General features: G+C 40.9%; 1 protein-coding gene across 1 annotated transcript in view; it reads left to right on the top strand.

Annotated features, from left to right (window-relative positions):
* Positions 1 to 16,221, top strand: part of LOC131691080 (phosphatidylinositol 3-kinase catalytic subunit type 3) — a 431,803-nt gene that overhangs the window by 111,036 nt on the left and 304,546 nt on the right. Inside the window, exon 4 of the mRNA XM_058977268.1 lies at positions 1,013 to 1,162. Within this exon, the coding sequence (XP_058833251.1) occupies positions 1,013 to 1,162 (150 nt within the window). The remainder of the gene's footprint in view (positions 1 to 1,012; positions 1,163 to 16,221) is intronic.

Below are 16,221 nucleotides of genomic sequence, written 5' to 3' on the forward strand. Positions count from 1 at the left end.
AATTTTACAAAACCAAATTTCGATTATTTTGAGGTCGCTGTCAAGTGCCAGATTTTGCTAGACATTTTTAGTTGAACTGCCAGATTTTCTTTGAAAAATAGTGGCAACCCTGGGTGAACGTTTTCCGCGTCATTTGATATATTTTTTGATTTTTTGTGGGGCCGAGAACACGAAAATATTTTAAATTGTTTTTTAAAACTATATGTGAAGTACTGCTTATTAAATGAAATATCCCGTAAATATATATCATCATTTTATCATTTTAAAAGTGTGCAAAATTTTATCCAATTATCTAGAGTAATTTGAGAGAAATAAGAAATTGAAAAAAATCGTTTCGATCATTTTTTGAATTTTAATCGCTCATAATTTAAACAGAAAAATCAATTTTAACAGAATATTTATACCAAAAGTTATACTCCATGTCCCCTACACAAAAAATATTTTTCATAAAAATCGACTATTTTGTGGAAATTTAGAGGCTTGACGTGGTTTGACTCAGCAACAACTGATTTAAACAGGCACACGTAGCCTCTATTTATAACTTTTCGTGCTTGATTGAGCCACTAAGGTGCTTCCTATTGACGGCTCTGCCTGGGAAATCTGCCTCACGAAAGGCAATTTTCCCTTTTTTCGTGAAGTTTTTAATTTTACCGATTTTTAAAAGACTACTTTTATTGCAGAAATATTAAATTATTTCCAATATTTAAACTGGGTGTTTCTGAATCGGTTGGTGTATGGATGATTAAAATCCATCTAGTAATAGCGGAAATATAAGCGTGCAAACCTTACATAGCTTCGTTGCAGGAGATAGTTTAGATTTTAGAATGACACCTAGTCCCAGATAGTGGAGTAACACGTTTTCAATGTCAAAACACTTTTGAGAGTTTCTAAACCTTTCTTATACAAGGACCAAAAACCCGCTCCGTTGAGTTTTCTGCGCACGGGCCTGTCAAATAATAACAAATTGATAACCGAAACTCAACCTTCACATTTATGCGTTCATTCTTTTCAGGGCTTATACGACTTGAAAATATGGCCGGAAGTAAAAGGTGACGGCAAATATACATCGGCAACACCCGGTAAATGTAACGACTTCTGTAATGATCAAATGCAACGACTGTCAAAACTTGCGAAGAAACACAGAAATGGACAAATAGAAAAGGTAAATGTATATCTGTGCGCATATTGAATTAATTTTAAGTTATATCTGTGCAAGAATACCAAAATATTTACAAGATATAGTTTCATCACTGTTATCTTTAATATACAGAATAAATAGCAATCTCGGAAGGAACAGCAAAACATTTGCGTTCAAGAGTATGTCTATATAACGAATGAACGTTTATTGAAGATCTATCCTCTATCATGCTTTGATTAGCTTCGTTTCCCGAACGACACTCAGTAAGCCGAAAGCTCTATTTGGTCACAGATATATGCTTCTAATATTATTTATTTATTGAATGTATTGCTGGCGTATAAAAGGGTCTAACCCCACATTGTGTCTTATGGAAATTTGGGTTTTTCTTTTCAATTCGCCATCAGTAAATGTTATGTTGTAGCTCACATATCGGTGAACTCGATATAATTCTATTTTTAGTTGGATTACGTTATACGTTGACGTTTCGGCCCAAACAATCGTTCCTGAAGTGAGTGCCGCTCACATACTTGCTATGTATAGCTATTTTCTATCTAATATATATTTCTTCAAGAAATGTATACTGTTGAGCATAATTTTTCGGAAATTGCAGTGTAAGTGTCATGTCTCTACATTGAAAGTTGACCGAACAATAAGGGATCAAGAGGAAAACGGTGTTCGAAAAATTAAAAAAAAGAGGAATAATTTATTATATTTCGTTACATAGTTACGGTGTCATCGGAAAAGTTGCTGTATGTCACCTAGCGCTTTATACGGTTGAATCATACTAGTTCGGAATTTAGTTGGTAGGGCGTCGCTGTTATCAACTTTTTAATAAAGCTAGATAGAAATGCTGTATCTTCGAGATAGTTATAGGTCTTATCATTTAAATATATCTTCTGAAGCTGCAAACTTTGTAGGTACTGTATGATTCCAGATACAGCATTTTTTGGTTAAAAATTTTACTTACAGAAATGCGCCATATTTCAAAACTTGTCGAACCTGCAAGGTTGGTATCTTCAGAAGATATATTTATAATTACCTGTTATACAACTTTGACGAAGACACCATCTTTCTATCTCGTTCCATTAAAAAGTTGATAACAGCGCCGCCCTAGCGACTGAATTTCGAACTAATATGAAATGATAAAATAAAACGCTAGATGTCATGCAACAACTTTGCCAAAGACACCATAACTCTAAAATGAAATATAAGGAAAGGACGTTGCTTGGGCCTAGGGGTGGCCCTTGATGTGGGAAATTTGCAGCTGGCTGTTGATGGCTGGCGATATTTTTACTTGTCCACAGACAAATAAAACTCTAGGATGGACCACTCAAAACAAACCGCAAACAACTTTAGCGGACTGTATGTTAGAAACTACTCGCTACTGGGTGTGATTAATTGGATGGAAAACACTTTTTTACACTTTACACTTTATTTGGAATTTCACTCTGTCACTTGTACTTTATTCTTCACTTGTTGGAATAATACTGGTTGCTGCGATGCGCAGAACGCGCGTACTTATATTACACGCCACACGTTCTCGAAACGCGTGGCTCATCCGCGATGCTTGTCGATGCCACACATCGATTACCTGTCATCTCCTTCCCATATCATACGATTGTATCGTTGGGTCACTCACGCTCGCTGACGATGATGCAATACCGCACCGCATGTATTGCTGCTGCTGCTGCTGCTATTATTGCTATTGCTGCTACTGCTGCTGTGTGTGTGATGATCGTGCACGAATGGAATATTTGGCGTTCATTCGAGAATGTTCTTGCTAGTTGGAGATGTTGCTCGATTATAATGAAATGGTGTGGACAATTTTACTTGGCAGTGATTAGCGCTGAACAGAGGCGCGAACATACTCCCCCGGGCTGGGATGGATTCCCAGAATATTTAGGATATTCATGCTTAGGAAACCGGTTGCGCTCAATCAGAAGAAATGACATTTTGGTTGTGGGGCGTCCTAAATATGATTTTCCTATATCTCCAGCGACTACCCATCCGAAATGGGTCTCTCGAAGATCCGGAAGGTCATCAGCCATTTGGAAGAATCCCGATTTTAGCAAACGGAAGAACTTGGATACACCGATGAGTATGTCAACATGGTTGGGCGTATGGAACTGCGGATCCGCCATTTGAAAACCTGCTGGTATCGGCCAATTGGATATATCTATCTTCGTTGAGGGAATCACTTCCGTTACTTTGGGAACGACCAAGCATTCTATCTCCATGCTGAAATTGCTGGTTCTGGATTGAACTTCTGCAAGAATTATGTCTTTGGCGTACGTTTTTGATTCTCCTATGCCAGTAATAGGGATACATACTGGTTTTCTTTCCAGACCTAAACGGTTCGCCATTGATTCACAAATTAAATTTACCGTGGAACCGTTGTCCAACAAGGCGCGGCAAGAAATAACTCCTCCTTTGCGATCTCGCACATTGACAACTGCCGTAAGAAGCATAGGAGTTTTCTGTAACTGGGAGTGGTTGTGCGAAGATGGCTCATTACCAAATCGTTCACTGTGGGTTTATTCGAGTGCTATCGACGAGCTTGTTGGTTGACTTACAAAACTTCCCTGTGGCGCAACATTCTGCAACGGAGTTTCATAGTGCAACATGGTATGGTGTTTCTTTTGGCATTTGAAACATGACTTAGTGGAGTGGCATTGTATCGATCGGTGTCCAACTCGGAGGCAGTTAAAACAAATATTTTTCCTCCTCACCATTGCGAAACGCTGGCTGATCGATAACTTTCTGAATGACGGACACTTGAAGTTATATATTTATTTATATATCACGCACATCTACAGGCCGTACTCGGCCCCAATGATGGAGACTTAAACTAATTACATCTAAAAAAACTGCAGGAATCGATTTCTTAATGATATCCGAGACAAATGAAAGTCGAACAGGTGCGACACACGATTGAAGAGGCGTTGTATTCCCGTGATAGCGGCATTAGCTGTTTGAATAGTTCGTCGAAACGGCACTCTCAGAAGAACGTTTCCGCGTAACGTTCTGGACCTTGCTTGGATGTTAACTCGCTCTAGTAAATCTGGAGAATCGATGCGTCCTGACAGAAGATCAGAGATGAATAAGGCTCTTGCAGTTTCTCTACGACGCTGGAGAGTATCGAGCTGGATGAGTTGACACCGACTCTCGTAGCTTGGTAGACGAACAGGATCGCGCCAAGGCAGGCGTCGAAGAGCATATCGTATAAATTTTCGTTGAACGCCTTCAATTCGATCGCTGCTGTTCATGTAATTCGGGTTCCAGACCGCCGAACAATACTCCAGCGTAGAGCAGTATAGGCTTTTGAGACAGTAAATGTCTGTAAAGGATTTAGCCGTACGGAAAATGAAGCCCAGGCTTCGCGATGCTTTACCAACAACATACGAAATGTGATTCTTAAATGTAAGTTTCGAATCTAACAGCACTCCAAGATCCTTAACGCAGCTCACCCGGGAAACAAGAGCTCCAGACAAGTTATATTCAAACTCAATGGGATCTTTTTTTCTGGAGAACGATATCACAGAACATTTCGCCGGATTCAGAATCATTCGGTTGTTTTCACACCATCTGCTGAAAGTGTCGAATTGCTGCTTCAAATATTGTGCGTCCGTTCGGCTCCTAATTCTGTTGAAAATTTTTAGATCATCTGCATACGACAACCGTGGTCCTTTCAGCTGATAGATTACATCGTTGAAATAGAGAGTGAATATAAATGGTCCGAGATGACTTCCTTGCGGAATACCAGACGTTGCGGAGAACAGTTTGGTGTATGCATCACCTATGTTCACACTGAGTTGACGGCCTACGAGATAGGATTGAAACCATCGCAGGAGTGATCCACTGAAGCCAAGTTTTTCCAAATTAGCGGCTGCGATATCGTGATTGATTTTGTCGAAAGCTGCAGATAAGTCAGTATATATAACATCAGTTTGTTGATTCGCATCGAATCCTTCGGACACAAAAGAGGTTAGAGATAGTAGATTCGTCGACGTAGATCGATTCGGATTGAATCCGTGTTGGTCTTTAGAAATATATTCCTTACAATAAAAAAACACTGACTCCGCCACGACTAACTCAAAGAGCTTGGAAATGGCACAGAGCGCAGAAATTCCTCGATAATTGTCAATGTTTCTCTTACCACCTTTTTTGTAGACAGGAAAGATGAAAGCTTCTTTCCACAATGGAGGAAAAATCGCGATTGTCAGTGACATTTTGAATAGTTGACAGAGTGGTTCCACCAAACCAGATATACACTTTTTCAAAAACACAGCAGGGACACCATCCGGCCCAGGAGATGACGATGCTTTAAGCTTGGATGCTGCTGATACAATATCCGAGTGCTCCACACGAATCTCACTCACTGACCGTTCGAGTTGGGCCACGCCGCTAGCTGCAACGTCAATCTGTTGCGAGGACAGAGTCTCACTGACGAACACACTCGCAAATTTAGAGGCGAACAATTTGCTTAAGGATTGTGAATCATGTCCAACTTCACCATTCAAAAATATTGTAGAAGGTAAGCCGGTTTCTTTCCGCTGCTCATTGACGTATCTCTAAAACGATTTAGGATCCGACTTAAGCTTACGTTACATTTTTCGTTGGTAGTTTGAAAAACAAAAACTGTTCAGTTTTTTAAAATCGTTATTGAGCCTTACATAATAAGCTCTCAGTGACAAGGTACGGCGTTTGGTAAACTTTCGTAATGCTGCTCTTTTCGCAGTTTTTAACTGACGTAGCTCGGCTGTCTGCCAGGGGGATTGATCACTTCGTTGATTACACTTTGGGACATGACGATCGATAAGGTAGCTCATTATGTGGCAGAACGTTTCAGCGGCGGAGTTCACATCATCCTTGCTTAGCACAGAATCCCAGTTAATACTTTGTAAAATATTCAAAATGCTGCTATAGTCGGCCCGCGTATAATTGTAACACACGGTGGGCGCGTGGCTCGAAAACTTCATAGGTGGTACGTCCTGGAGTGTAAGATGTAGAGGCGGGTAGTGGCGAACATACTTTACTAGCGGGGTGAGGGCGGTGGAAATATGCGGCGATTGATCTCTGGCATTAACGAAGCATAGATCTAAAATCCGGTCGTTCTCGTTCGTGGTGCTGTTGATGTGCTGAAGTGTAGCCGTGCTATAGCCATCCAGAAGAGTAATGCTGCCAGGATGAAAAACAGATTCGTCTGGGTCCGGTTGTAGAAATCCGTTATGAACGGAACGCCACTTTATTGTAGAATGATTTCGTCAGTGAGTTACGCCACCGCGGAAACAGAAGTCAATGATTCAGAATGAGAATCAACTAGTGCAGAGTCGCGAATTTTATCGGGAGGGAAATAAACCACACATATATAATGTTCGATTTCCCAATTTTATCGCTGCCCATACTTGTTCAATGCTGCTCCAAGCGTCATTTGTTATATGTTGAACTTTTAATCCACGACGCACAGCGAGCAAAACACCGCCACCGGAAGATTTGTTGCTGTTGAGAGGGCTACGATCACATCTGAGAACCTCGTAGTCAGAGCAAATCACCTGGTTGGAAAAGTTAAAATAATTACACACACAGAAGTCACACCGAGGTCCTTGTTTTGGCGGTGTTGTAGCTGTGTAGGCTCTATGGAATGATGTCTTGGTGGTTTGTGGTACGGGATTGACATGCTGTGGCTTGATGGAAAATTCGTTGCGTTGTGGTTGGTTTTGGCATCGCTCTAGTACGTCGACACGATGTTTCAGGAAAGCAATGGTTTCGTCATAGGTAGGCAGTTCCCTACGCTTGATTGTTGACTCCCAGTGTATTTTGGTTTCGTCATCTAGCGCTCTAGCCAGTATATAAATCAGCATCTGCTCTGAAACTCCAGTGAAATCCTGGCCAAGAAATTTGAGGTTCTCCACATGGCTGATGAAAGATTCGACGAGCGTTCGTAATTCATCGTATGCCCGTTAATAGTTTCCATCGCTGATAGTTTTGCGTCTATTATACCTGCAGCATCTCCGATGAGTGCTTTTTCAAGATGATACAGTTTGATGCGGGTGGATTCGTTGGATTGGTCCACCACATCCCGGAACATCATCTTGAATCTCTCCTAGTGGGAGTGGCTGTTGGATAATCACCGGCTGCTGATTGACGATGGACTGTGAGGGTGGCGGAACCACTGGTGTCTTGGAAATTTCCTCGAGCCATGTTTCGAGCAAAATGGATACACTGTCGTGAAGATCCTCAAATTGCAGATAGCACTGACTGTGTTCCTTTCTTTTGGCTGCAGGAATACTTTCAATGATTCGCTGATGATTTCTAGTGAACTCGGCGTAGGCTGCTTCTAACTTCTTCACAAATGTTTTTATTTGTGGAAGAGTGAGCTCGGTTTGCTCCACTCTGGCATTCTGCAGTATGGATTCAATCCTGACCACTTTTGCTTGCGTCATTTCGCGGAAGTGAATAAGCGCACTGACATCTTCAGCACTATCAACATCAGCATTTTTCACTGGGGTTCTTTTGGGCGGCATTTTGGCTGTTTATCACTGATTATCACTAATCACTCAGTAATCACACCAGAAGTCACGGTGGCAATAGGAACGATGGACCTAATATCCGACTCGAAGGACCAATGTTTGAGCCTAGGGGTGGCCCTTGATGTGGGAAATTTGCAGCTTGCTGTTGATGGCTGGCGATATTTTTACTTGTCCGCAGACAAATAAAACTCTAAGATGGACCACTCAAAACAAACCACAAACAGCTTTAGCGGACTGTATGTTGGAAACCACTCTTTAATCGCACTTAATACATTACATGTCGAAATAAAACTGGTTGCTGCGATGCGCAGAACGCGCGTACTTATATTACACGCCACACGTTCTAGAAACGCGTGGCTCATCCGCGATGCTTGTCGATGCCACACATAGATTACCTGTCATCTCCTTCCCACATCATACGATTGTATCGTTAGGTCACTCACACTCGCTGACGATGATGCAATACCGCACCGCATGTATTGCTGCTGCTGCTGCTATTATTGCTATTGCTGCTACTGCTGCTGTGTGTGTGATGATCGTGCACGAATGGAATATTTGGCGTTCATTCGAGAATGTTCATGCAACTAGCATTATAATCACCATTTCATTATAATCGAGCAACTGGAGATGTTGCTCGATTATAATGAAATGGTGTGGACAATTTTACTTGGCAGTGATTAGCGCTGAACAGAGGCGCGAACAGACGTGTCAATTGTGGGTTGCCCCCTTTTCGGCGCTAGGTACCCTCGGGGTTACCCCCTCGAGCTACGAAAATACTCGTGAATTGAAAGGTAGTTCATGCAACGATCTTATTTTTTTAGATAACATACGTTAATGAACTACTAATAAAATAATGTATTTTTTACAGTAAAAACAACGTTAATTTGGAAATGCGGAAGTTTTTTCCATTTCTTGTAAAAAAATGAAAAATGGGGTTAGGCCCTTTGGGATTGTTAGGCCCATTCAATTGTAACTGATTTCTCGTGTTAAAAGAATATGCAAATTAATAATATTAATATCAAATATTTAAAATACACAGATTTCTTCTTTTTAGAACAGGGGCGCATCCAGGGGCAGCGTCCTTGACTTCCGGACCCCCTCTCCCTCGAAAATTTTCAACTTTCTGAGAAATTGTAAGTTAGTTTTTATTAATTTATTCTAAATCAAAATCACATTGAAATTAAATTTTCTTCGATTTTATTGAATTGAAAGAGGTTATTACCTATTGTACAAAGTTAAATCTTAAAGTTTAAAATCCAAATTTGAGCACCTATATATTTTATTTGTGACGAAAGCGTTGACATAAAAACATAAAAATGGTGTGGTATAAAATTGTGAACATACTAAAGTTATTTTTCTCGTCAAAAAGCTGCTGTTGGGTGTCTTATATTTTTCAGGATGCATTAATCTATATTGAGTACAAAAACAAGATCGAATTTGCATTGGAATATTATTTTTGTATGTCACTTTTATTTTCCTGAGCTGGCCATCCTCACACTCACACACATCTTTTGTAGTATGGAAGGTTTACGAGCAGATATCTTTGGATAAGAGATCGTTCATAAATTAAGTAACACTTTTAGGGGGAGGGGGTACGGTTAATTGTGACATGTTGTTACATATGGGGGAATGGGAGTAAGCTAGGACGTTACGTAACGTGTTTTTACTGAAGAAATTTTTTTTAAAGAATTTGTTACGTAATAGGGAAAAGGGATAAAGAAATTTGTGTCAATTTATTACAAGGGGGAGGGGCAGTCAATTTTGGACAATTTTTGCGTTACGTAATTTATGAATGTTCCCTTAAAAGTTTGAACTCGTGAGAGATTCCTTCAATATTACTTCACTTCCGTGTATTCCCATCCTTCTCTCTTATAAATCCAAAGGCCTCTGCTTCATAAATATCTTGCAGGCCTGCTTAAATTCTCTTAGGTTATTAGTCCGCTTGGCCTATTCTGGTAATGTGTTGAACAAATTGTAGGCCTTATAAAACAAGGAGTTCTGCGTACAAGATTTCTTGGCGCCCATTCAATCTCAGATTTCCGGCTTGTCTGGTTTCATACCAGTGCACATCTCTTCCGTACACAACAGTGCTACACAGTTACTGCGGTGCCATTCCATTTGTTACTCTGAAGATGAAAACAAGTGTGTTATATTCAATAGGGAAGACCAGGGCTGGTTGACCGAGTTTTGCTTTCGGAATTTGGAAATGGAAGATTGTAGATTTCACCAATAATGACGGTGCTGGGGGAATGGGAGTAAGCTAGGACGTTACGTAACGTGTTTTTACTGAAGAAATTTTTTTTAAAGAATTTGTTACGTAATAGGGAAAAGGGATAAAGAAATTTGTGTCAATTTATTACAAGGGGGAGGGGCAGTCAATTTTGGACAATTTTTGCGTTACGTAATTTATGAATGTTCCCTTAAAAGTTTGAACTCGTGAGAGATTCCTTCAATATTACTTCACTTCCGTGTATTCCCATCCTTCTCTCTTATAAATCCAAAGGCCTCTGCTTCATAAATATCTTGCAGGCCTGCTTAAATTCTCTTAGGTTATTAGTCCGCTTGGCCTATTCTGGTAATGTGTTGAACAAATTGTAGGCCTTATAAAACAAGGAGTTCTGCGTACAAGATTTCTTGGCGCCCATTCAATCTCAGATTTCCGGCTTGTCTGGTTTCATACCAGTGCACATCTCTTCCGTACACAACAGTGCTACACAGTTACTGCGGTGCCATTCCATTTGTTACTCTGAAGATGAAAACAAGTGTGTTATATTCAATAGGGAAGACCAGGGCTGGTTGACCGAGTTTTGCTTTCGGAATTTGGAAATGGAAGATTGTAGATTTCACCAATAATGACGGTGCTCGCACGAAGCCCAGGACCGTATTTTTTCCCTTATCCAATTTGTCGAAATTGGCAGGGCGGGCTTAGGACCAACGAAGTCATTCTCTGAACCTGCCCTGGCCAATTCGTCAATCCATTCATTTCCAGTAATACCAGAATGTCCGGGCACCCAGACAAGGTAGATAGTGTTGACAATACTTAGTTCTTCGATTTGGGTTCGGCACGCGATCACTAGCTTGGACCGTGATCTGGCTGAGCTAAGGGTCTTTTTTGTCATTAAAAATGTCTTACTCCACCATCTGGGGCTAGGTGTCATTCTAAAATCTAAACTATCTCCCATGTAACGAAACTATGTAAGGTTTGCACGCTTATAAATCCGATATTACTAGATGGATTTTAATCATTCATACACCAACCGATTCAGAAACACCTAACTTAAATATTGGTAATAATTTAATATCTCTCCAATAAAAGTAGACTTTTGGAAATTGGTAAAATTAAAAAGTTCCTGAAAAACGGGAAAATTATCATTCGTGAGGCAGATTTCTCAGACACAGCCGCCAATAGTGGGCAGCTTAGTGACTCAATGAAACACGAAAAGTCATAAATAGAAGCGACGCATGTCCGTTTAAATCAGTTGTTGCTCTTATCCCATACGAGCAACATCGTCTCCGGGCGATGCAATAAGCGCTATCGATTTTCGGCAACGTTGGCATTTGCATTTGCGGTAGATCCCATTTAAATTACCATATGGTGGTGTATTTATGGGTTATTGAGACCATTTTATGGTGTCTTGATGGTTGGGAATTTTGGCACGGACCATGTTTAAGGTCTTTTCAAGGGGCTATGTGGTGTTTGAACCCATGAGTATTTGCTCGGGATACTAATTTAAATTTTAAAATAAATCTGTTTTAAATTATGAAACAAACCGCTGTACTGAAGATATAATTATGTCAGTCCTATTACCACATAAAACACCTATATAACATAAAACGCTGCAGAATTGGTTTAATAATACAATGTTTACATTACAGAGTTATAACACGTTTTAATAAATGTAGCAACAAGAAAAATGTCACCAAGATAGCATAAAAAACTCGTTTTAACTGGTAGTGCGAACGTTGTATTACAATGTAATTTATCAAATAATTTCATTTTTTCCACCACTAATCGATCAAGAAATACTTAACCTTAAAATTGTTTACTTAAGTTCATTAGTACATTTAAATGCAAAATGAAATTTCATATTTCATGGAGAATCTGTATATTTCCGTTGGCGGGCGTGGGTTCTCAATATGGAACTTTTCTTTTGAATATATTTTCTGGACAGACCAGCCTATTTTTACTAGATGGATCAGCCAAATAATGCCAATCACCTAGTGAGATACTTGATTAATTAATAGATTACCGTTAAAAGACCTTCAATAAATTATGTTTTAGTGGGGAGGGTATATAGCAAATTGTAACATATGAAAACAGGCGAGTGAGCAAGAACGTGAGTCGATATGTGTGATAGATAAAATTCATTTGCACGCTCTTGAAAAAAGCTACATTTTTAATGTCACCGTGGTCGTGTCCTGTACAAAACCCTTTATTTTGTTGTTGTTGGGATTTGGAACCACCGCGCCATTGAGTTGATCTATTGTGGTATACTTCTGCTTAATATCGCATCGGTTCAGGTCGACGAGTTACCATTGAGGGTAACTGTCGTTGTCTGATGGTGCGAAGTACCCCAGTGTGGTATAATTCTTAGAATGAATTTAACTACCACGTTGGGATTTTCGAATCAGATTTCACATGGACTTAGTATGACCTTGTTGAAATATTGTTTTCTGGACTGAACAGTCGCAGAGCAAATGTTGAGAGGTCTCTATATCACAGTCACAAAACCGACAGACTTCTGTTTGACTTCGATTTATCTTTTTCAGATGATATCTGGCCGGGCAGTGCCCCGTAAGTAGCTCAATAACAATGCTTAGTGTTTTTTTTATTTAAGTTTAGTATTTTTTCCATAACTCGCTTGTTTGGAGTTATAAATAGTTTTGATTGCCTTGAAGTATTTGTTGCAATCCAGTTTGACTGTATTGCATCTTCCTCCCATTTTTTGATTTCCATTTGTAGTACACATTTGGACACCCCGCAGAAAGGCTCTGGTCCAATGAATGGTAAGTTTGAGCCTTGTCTAGCTAGTATATCGGCTTTTTCATTTCCTTCGATTTCACAGTGGCCTGGTGCCCAGTACAGATAAACCTGGTTTTTATCAGCCAGTTGCTTCAGTAGTGTCATACATTCCCACACCAGTTTGGATTGGCATTCGTAGGATTTTAGTGCCTGACTGTCAGAAAATATGCAAATTCGTGCGCGTCTATGGTTCCTTTTTAAACATATAGCTGCACACTCTAAAATGGAATATATTTCTGCAAGGAAAACAGTTGACCATCTTCCAATTGGTATCGAGACATCAAGCCCAGGACCAGTCACTCCAGCTCCGATGCTATCGTTCATTTTTGATCCATCTGTGTAGAAATTAATTGATCCTGGTACAATATTTGGGCCTCCTATCTCCCAAGTTCGACGGTCCGTTACGACCATTTGGTACGGTATGTCTAGGTTTAGGCTTTTTTCCATCCAGTCTTCATTCATTACTACTAATGGATTCATGAAGAAATCTTTCAGTATACTCAGATGCCCAAAAAGATTGCCTTCAAGAAAATTATTGTTTCTTCGGAGCCTTTGTGCACTCTTTTTGCCTTCCATGCACGTATTGATGCAGTGGAAGCTTATTAAGAGCTGCCTCTATGGCCTTTGTTGGTGTACTATACATTGCTCCTGTTATGGCCATGCAGGCCAAGCGTTGTGATTTGTCTATTTTTTCCGTGCCATACATTGCTTTGTTTTCGGCCACCATCCCGATCAGAAAGAAATAACAAAATTATTACAGACTGAGTTACTTTGTTATGATAACAAGTTGTGTTATAACGCTGGTCTCGTTAGTTGGTAAAATAACAGAAAATATAACAGAAATTCTTCTAGTATATATCATTATCGCCTTGACCGAGACGTGACTCGACAACCGTACTCTGTCTCGCCAGGTCTTTGGTTCAAGATTCGATGTCTACCGCTGTGACCGCAATGCCCTCAACAGCCACAAGACATCAGGCGGTGGTGTTCTTATCGCCGTTCGCCGTGGTATAAAAGCCCGAGTGATCAACGATGACCGGTGGGCGAGCTCTGAGCAAGTGTGGATATCAGTGAAACTTGCCGATCGCAATCTGTTCCTGTGTGTTGTGTATTTTCCACCTGACAGAATTCGTGATTCCAGCCTGATCGATGTACATCATTCCTCCGTTTCTTTTATCGCCTCGATCGCCGCCCCGTCTGATGATATCGTTATACTGGGCGACTTCAACTTACCTGGCTTGACATGGTGCCAAGCAAGTAATGGTTTTCTACGATTGGATATCGAAAAATCTGCGCTTATTAACAATGCCAGTTGTATTTTGGACAACTACAGTAGCGCAACTCTTCGGCAAATTAACGAGAATGGACGTACATTGGACCTCTGCTTTGTAAGTGCCCGGGACTGCGCTCCGTACTGCTGCACTGCACCGACTCCTTTAGTCAAGCAGGTGCGTCATCATCCCCCACTACATCTTGTATTCGCTGGTAACCTAGAAGTTAATTTTGAAGACGTCTCAAGCTCTATCGTCTACGATTTTAAAAACGCTGACTACGACAGCATCGTTAGCACGCTGTTGGATATAAACTGGGACGAAAATATTAACAATGACGACGCGAACGAAGCAGCGATGACGTTTTCTAGTATTCTTAACTACCTTATCGACCGTCATGTACCAAAACGAACAATTAGTACCAATGAACACCCTCCCTGGCAATCAACCGTCCTTAGACGTTTAAAATCTGCCAAACGAGCTGCATTTAAAAAATTCTCGAAGCATAAGACACTTGCATTACGAAATCACTACTTTCAACTCAACCACGAATACAAACAACAAAGCAGACGCGCCTTTTTTAGACACCAGCGAAACGTCGAACGTCAACTGAAATCCAAGCCCAAGTCGTTCTGGAAGTATGTTAACGAGCAGCGAAAAGAATCCGGTTTGCCATCTTGTATGTCGTTTAATGGAGTTTTAGGCACTGACACTAAGGAAATTTGCCAACTGTTCTCCGACAAATTTTCAAGCGTTTTTTCCAACGAGCGCCTGCCACCACAACAAGTCGCTGCCGCCGCTAATTTAACTCCTTCTCTAGGACGAACCATCAACCGGATTTGTGTCGATAATGCTGCCATTCTTGCAGCAAATGCCAAACTGAAAGCATCTTGTTCCCCAGGTCCAGATGGTGTTCCCTCGATTTTTGTCAAAAAGTGCATCAGCGGGCTTCTTGAACCACTTCGGCGAGTCTTCGAGCTATCACTCAGTACTGGTACATTCCCTTCCTGCTGGAAAGCAGCGCACATGTTTCCAGTTCATAAAAAGGAAACAAATCGAACATTGACAATTATCGGGGAATCTCGTGCTTAAGTGCTGTATCAAAACTGTTCGAGTTGATTGTGTTAGATCCTATTTTCTTTCACTGCAAACACTACATTGCAGATGACCAACACGGTTTCATGCCTAAACGATCGACAACGACAAACCTGCTCTCGTTCACAACATATGTAATGGATGGATTCGCTGACGGATTTCAAACCGATGCTATTTATATGGATCTATCTGCGGCTTTCGACAAAATCAACCATGATATCGCAATAGCGAAGTTGGACAAACTCGGCATTCATGGACAACTTCTGCGCTGGTTTCGTTCCTACCTCGATGGAAGGCAACTCCAAATCAGCATTAAGGACTGTCTATCTGCACCATTCTTCGCTACATCCGGCATACCACAAGGAAGCCATCTCGGTCCAGTAATATTCCTCCTCTACTTTAATGACGTCAATTTCACATTACAAGGACCCCGCCTTTCTTTCGCCGACGACATGAAAATTTTTCAACAAATACGGGATAAAACCGATGCCGAGCTTCTTCAGAGGGAACTGAACAGCTTTAGTACGTGGTGTGATCTAAACAGAATGGTTTTAAACCCGAGCAAATGCTCAATCTTTACGTTCACGCGGAAACGCCAACCGACTCAGTTTAACTACCATTTCTTCGGCTCGAGCATTCCAAGACACTCTCACATCAAAGATCTTGGAGTCATCATGGATTCGGCATTTACATTCAAACCACATACGTCATACATCGTGGATAAGGCATCACGACAGCTTGGGTTCATCTTCCGAATAGCGAAAAACTTCAGGGACGTATATTGTCTTAAATCGCTTTACTGCGCGTTGGTCCGCTCAACGTTAGAATATTGTTCAGCTGTTTGGAATCCGTACTACCAGAACGGGATTGACAGAATCGAGGCTGTCCAACGCAGGTTCATACGCTTCGCCCTTCGTTATCTCCCATGGCGAAACAGATTTCAGCTGCCGAGCTATGAAAACCGTTGCCAGCTAATACACCTCGATAAACTCAGCATTCGGAGGGACTGCTCTCGAGCCCTGTTCGTCTCGGACTTACTCTCTACCAGAGTGGATTGCCCTACAATCCTCGGACGTCTGGATCTTCAAGCCCGCGTTCGAGCTCTACGCAATAACTCCCTTCTGCGAGTTCCGTTCAGGAGAACCAACTATGGTTGCCAGAGCG

The sequence above is a fragment of the Topomyia yanbarensis genome, chromosome 3 (genome assembly GCF_030247195.1).
Source record: "Topomyia yanbarensis strain Yona2022 chromosome 3, ASM3024719v1, whole genome shotgun sequence".
Classification (NCBI taxonomy): Eukaryota; Metazoa; Arthropoda; class Insecta; order Diptera; family Culicidae; genus Topomyia; species Topomyia yanbarensis.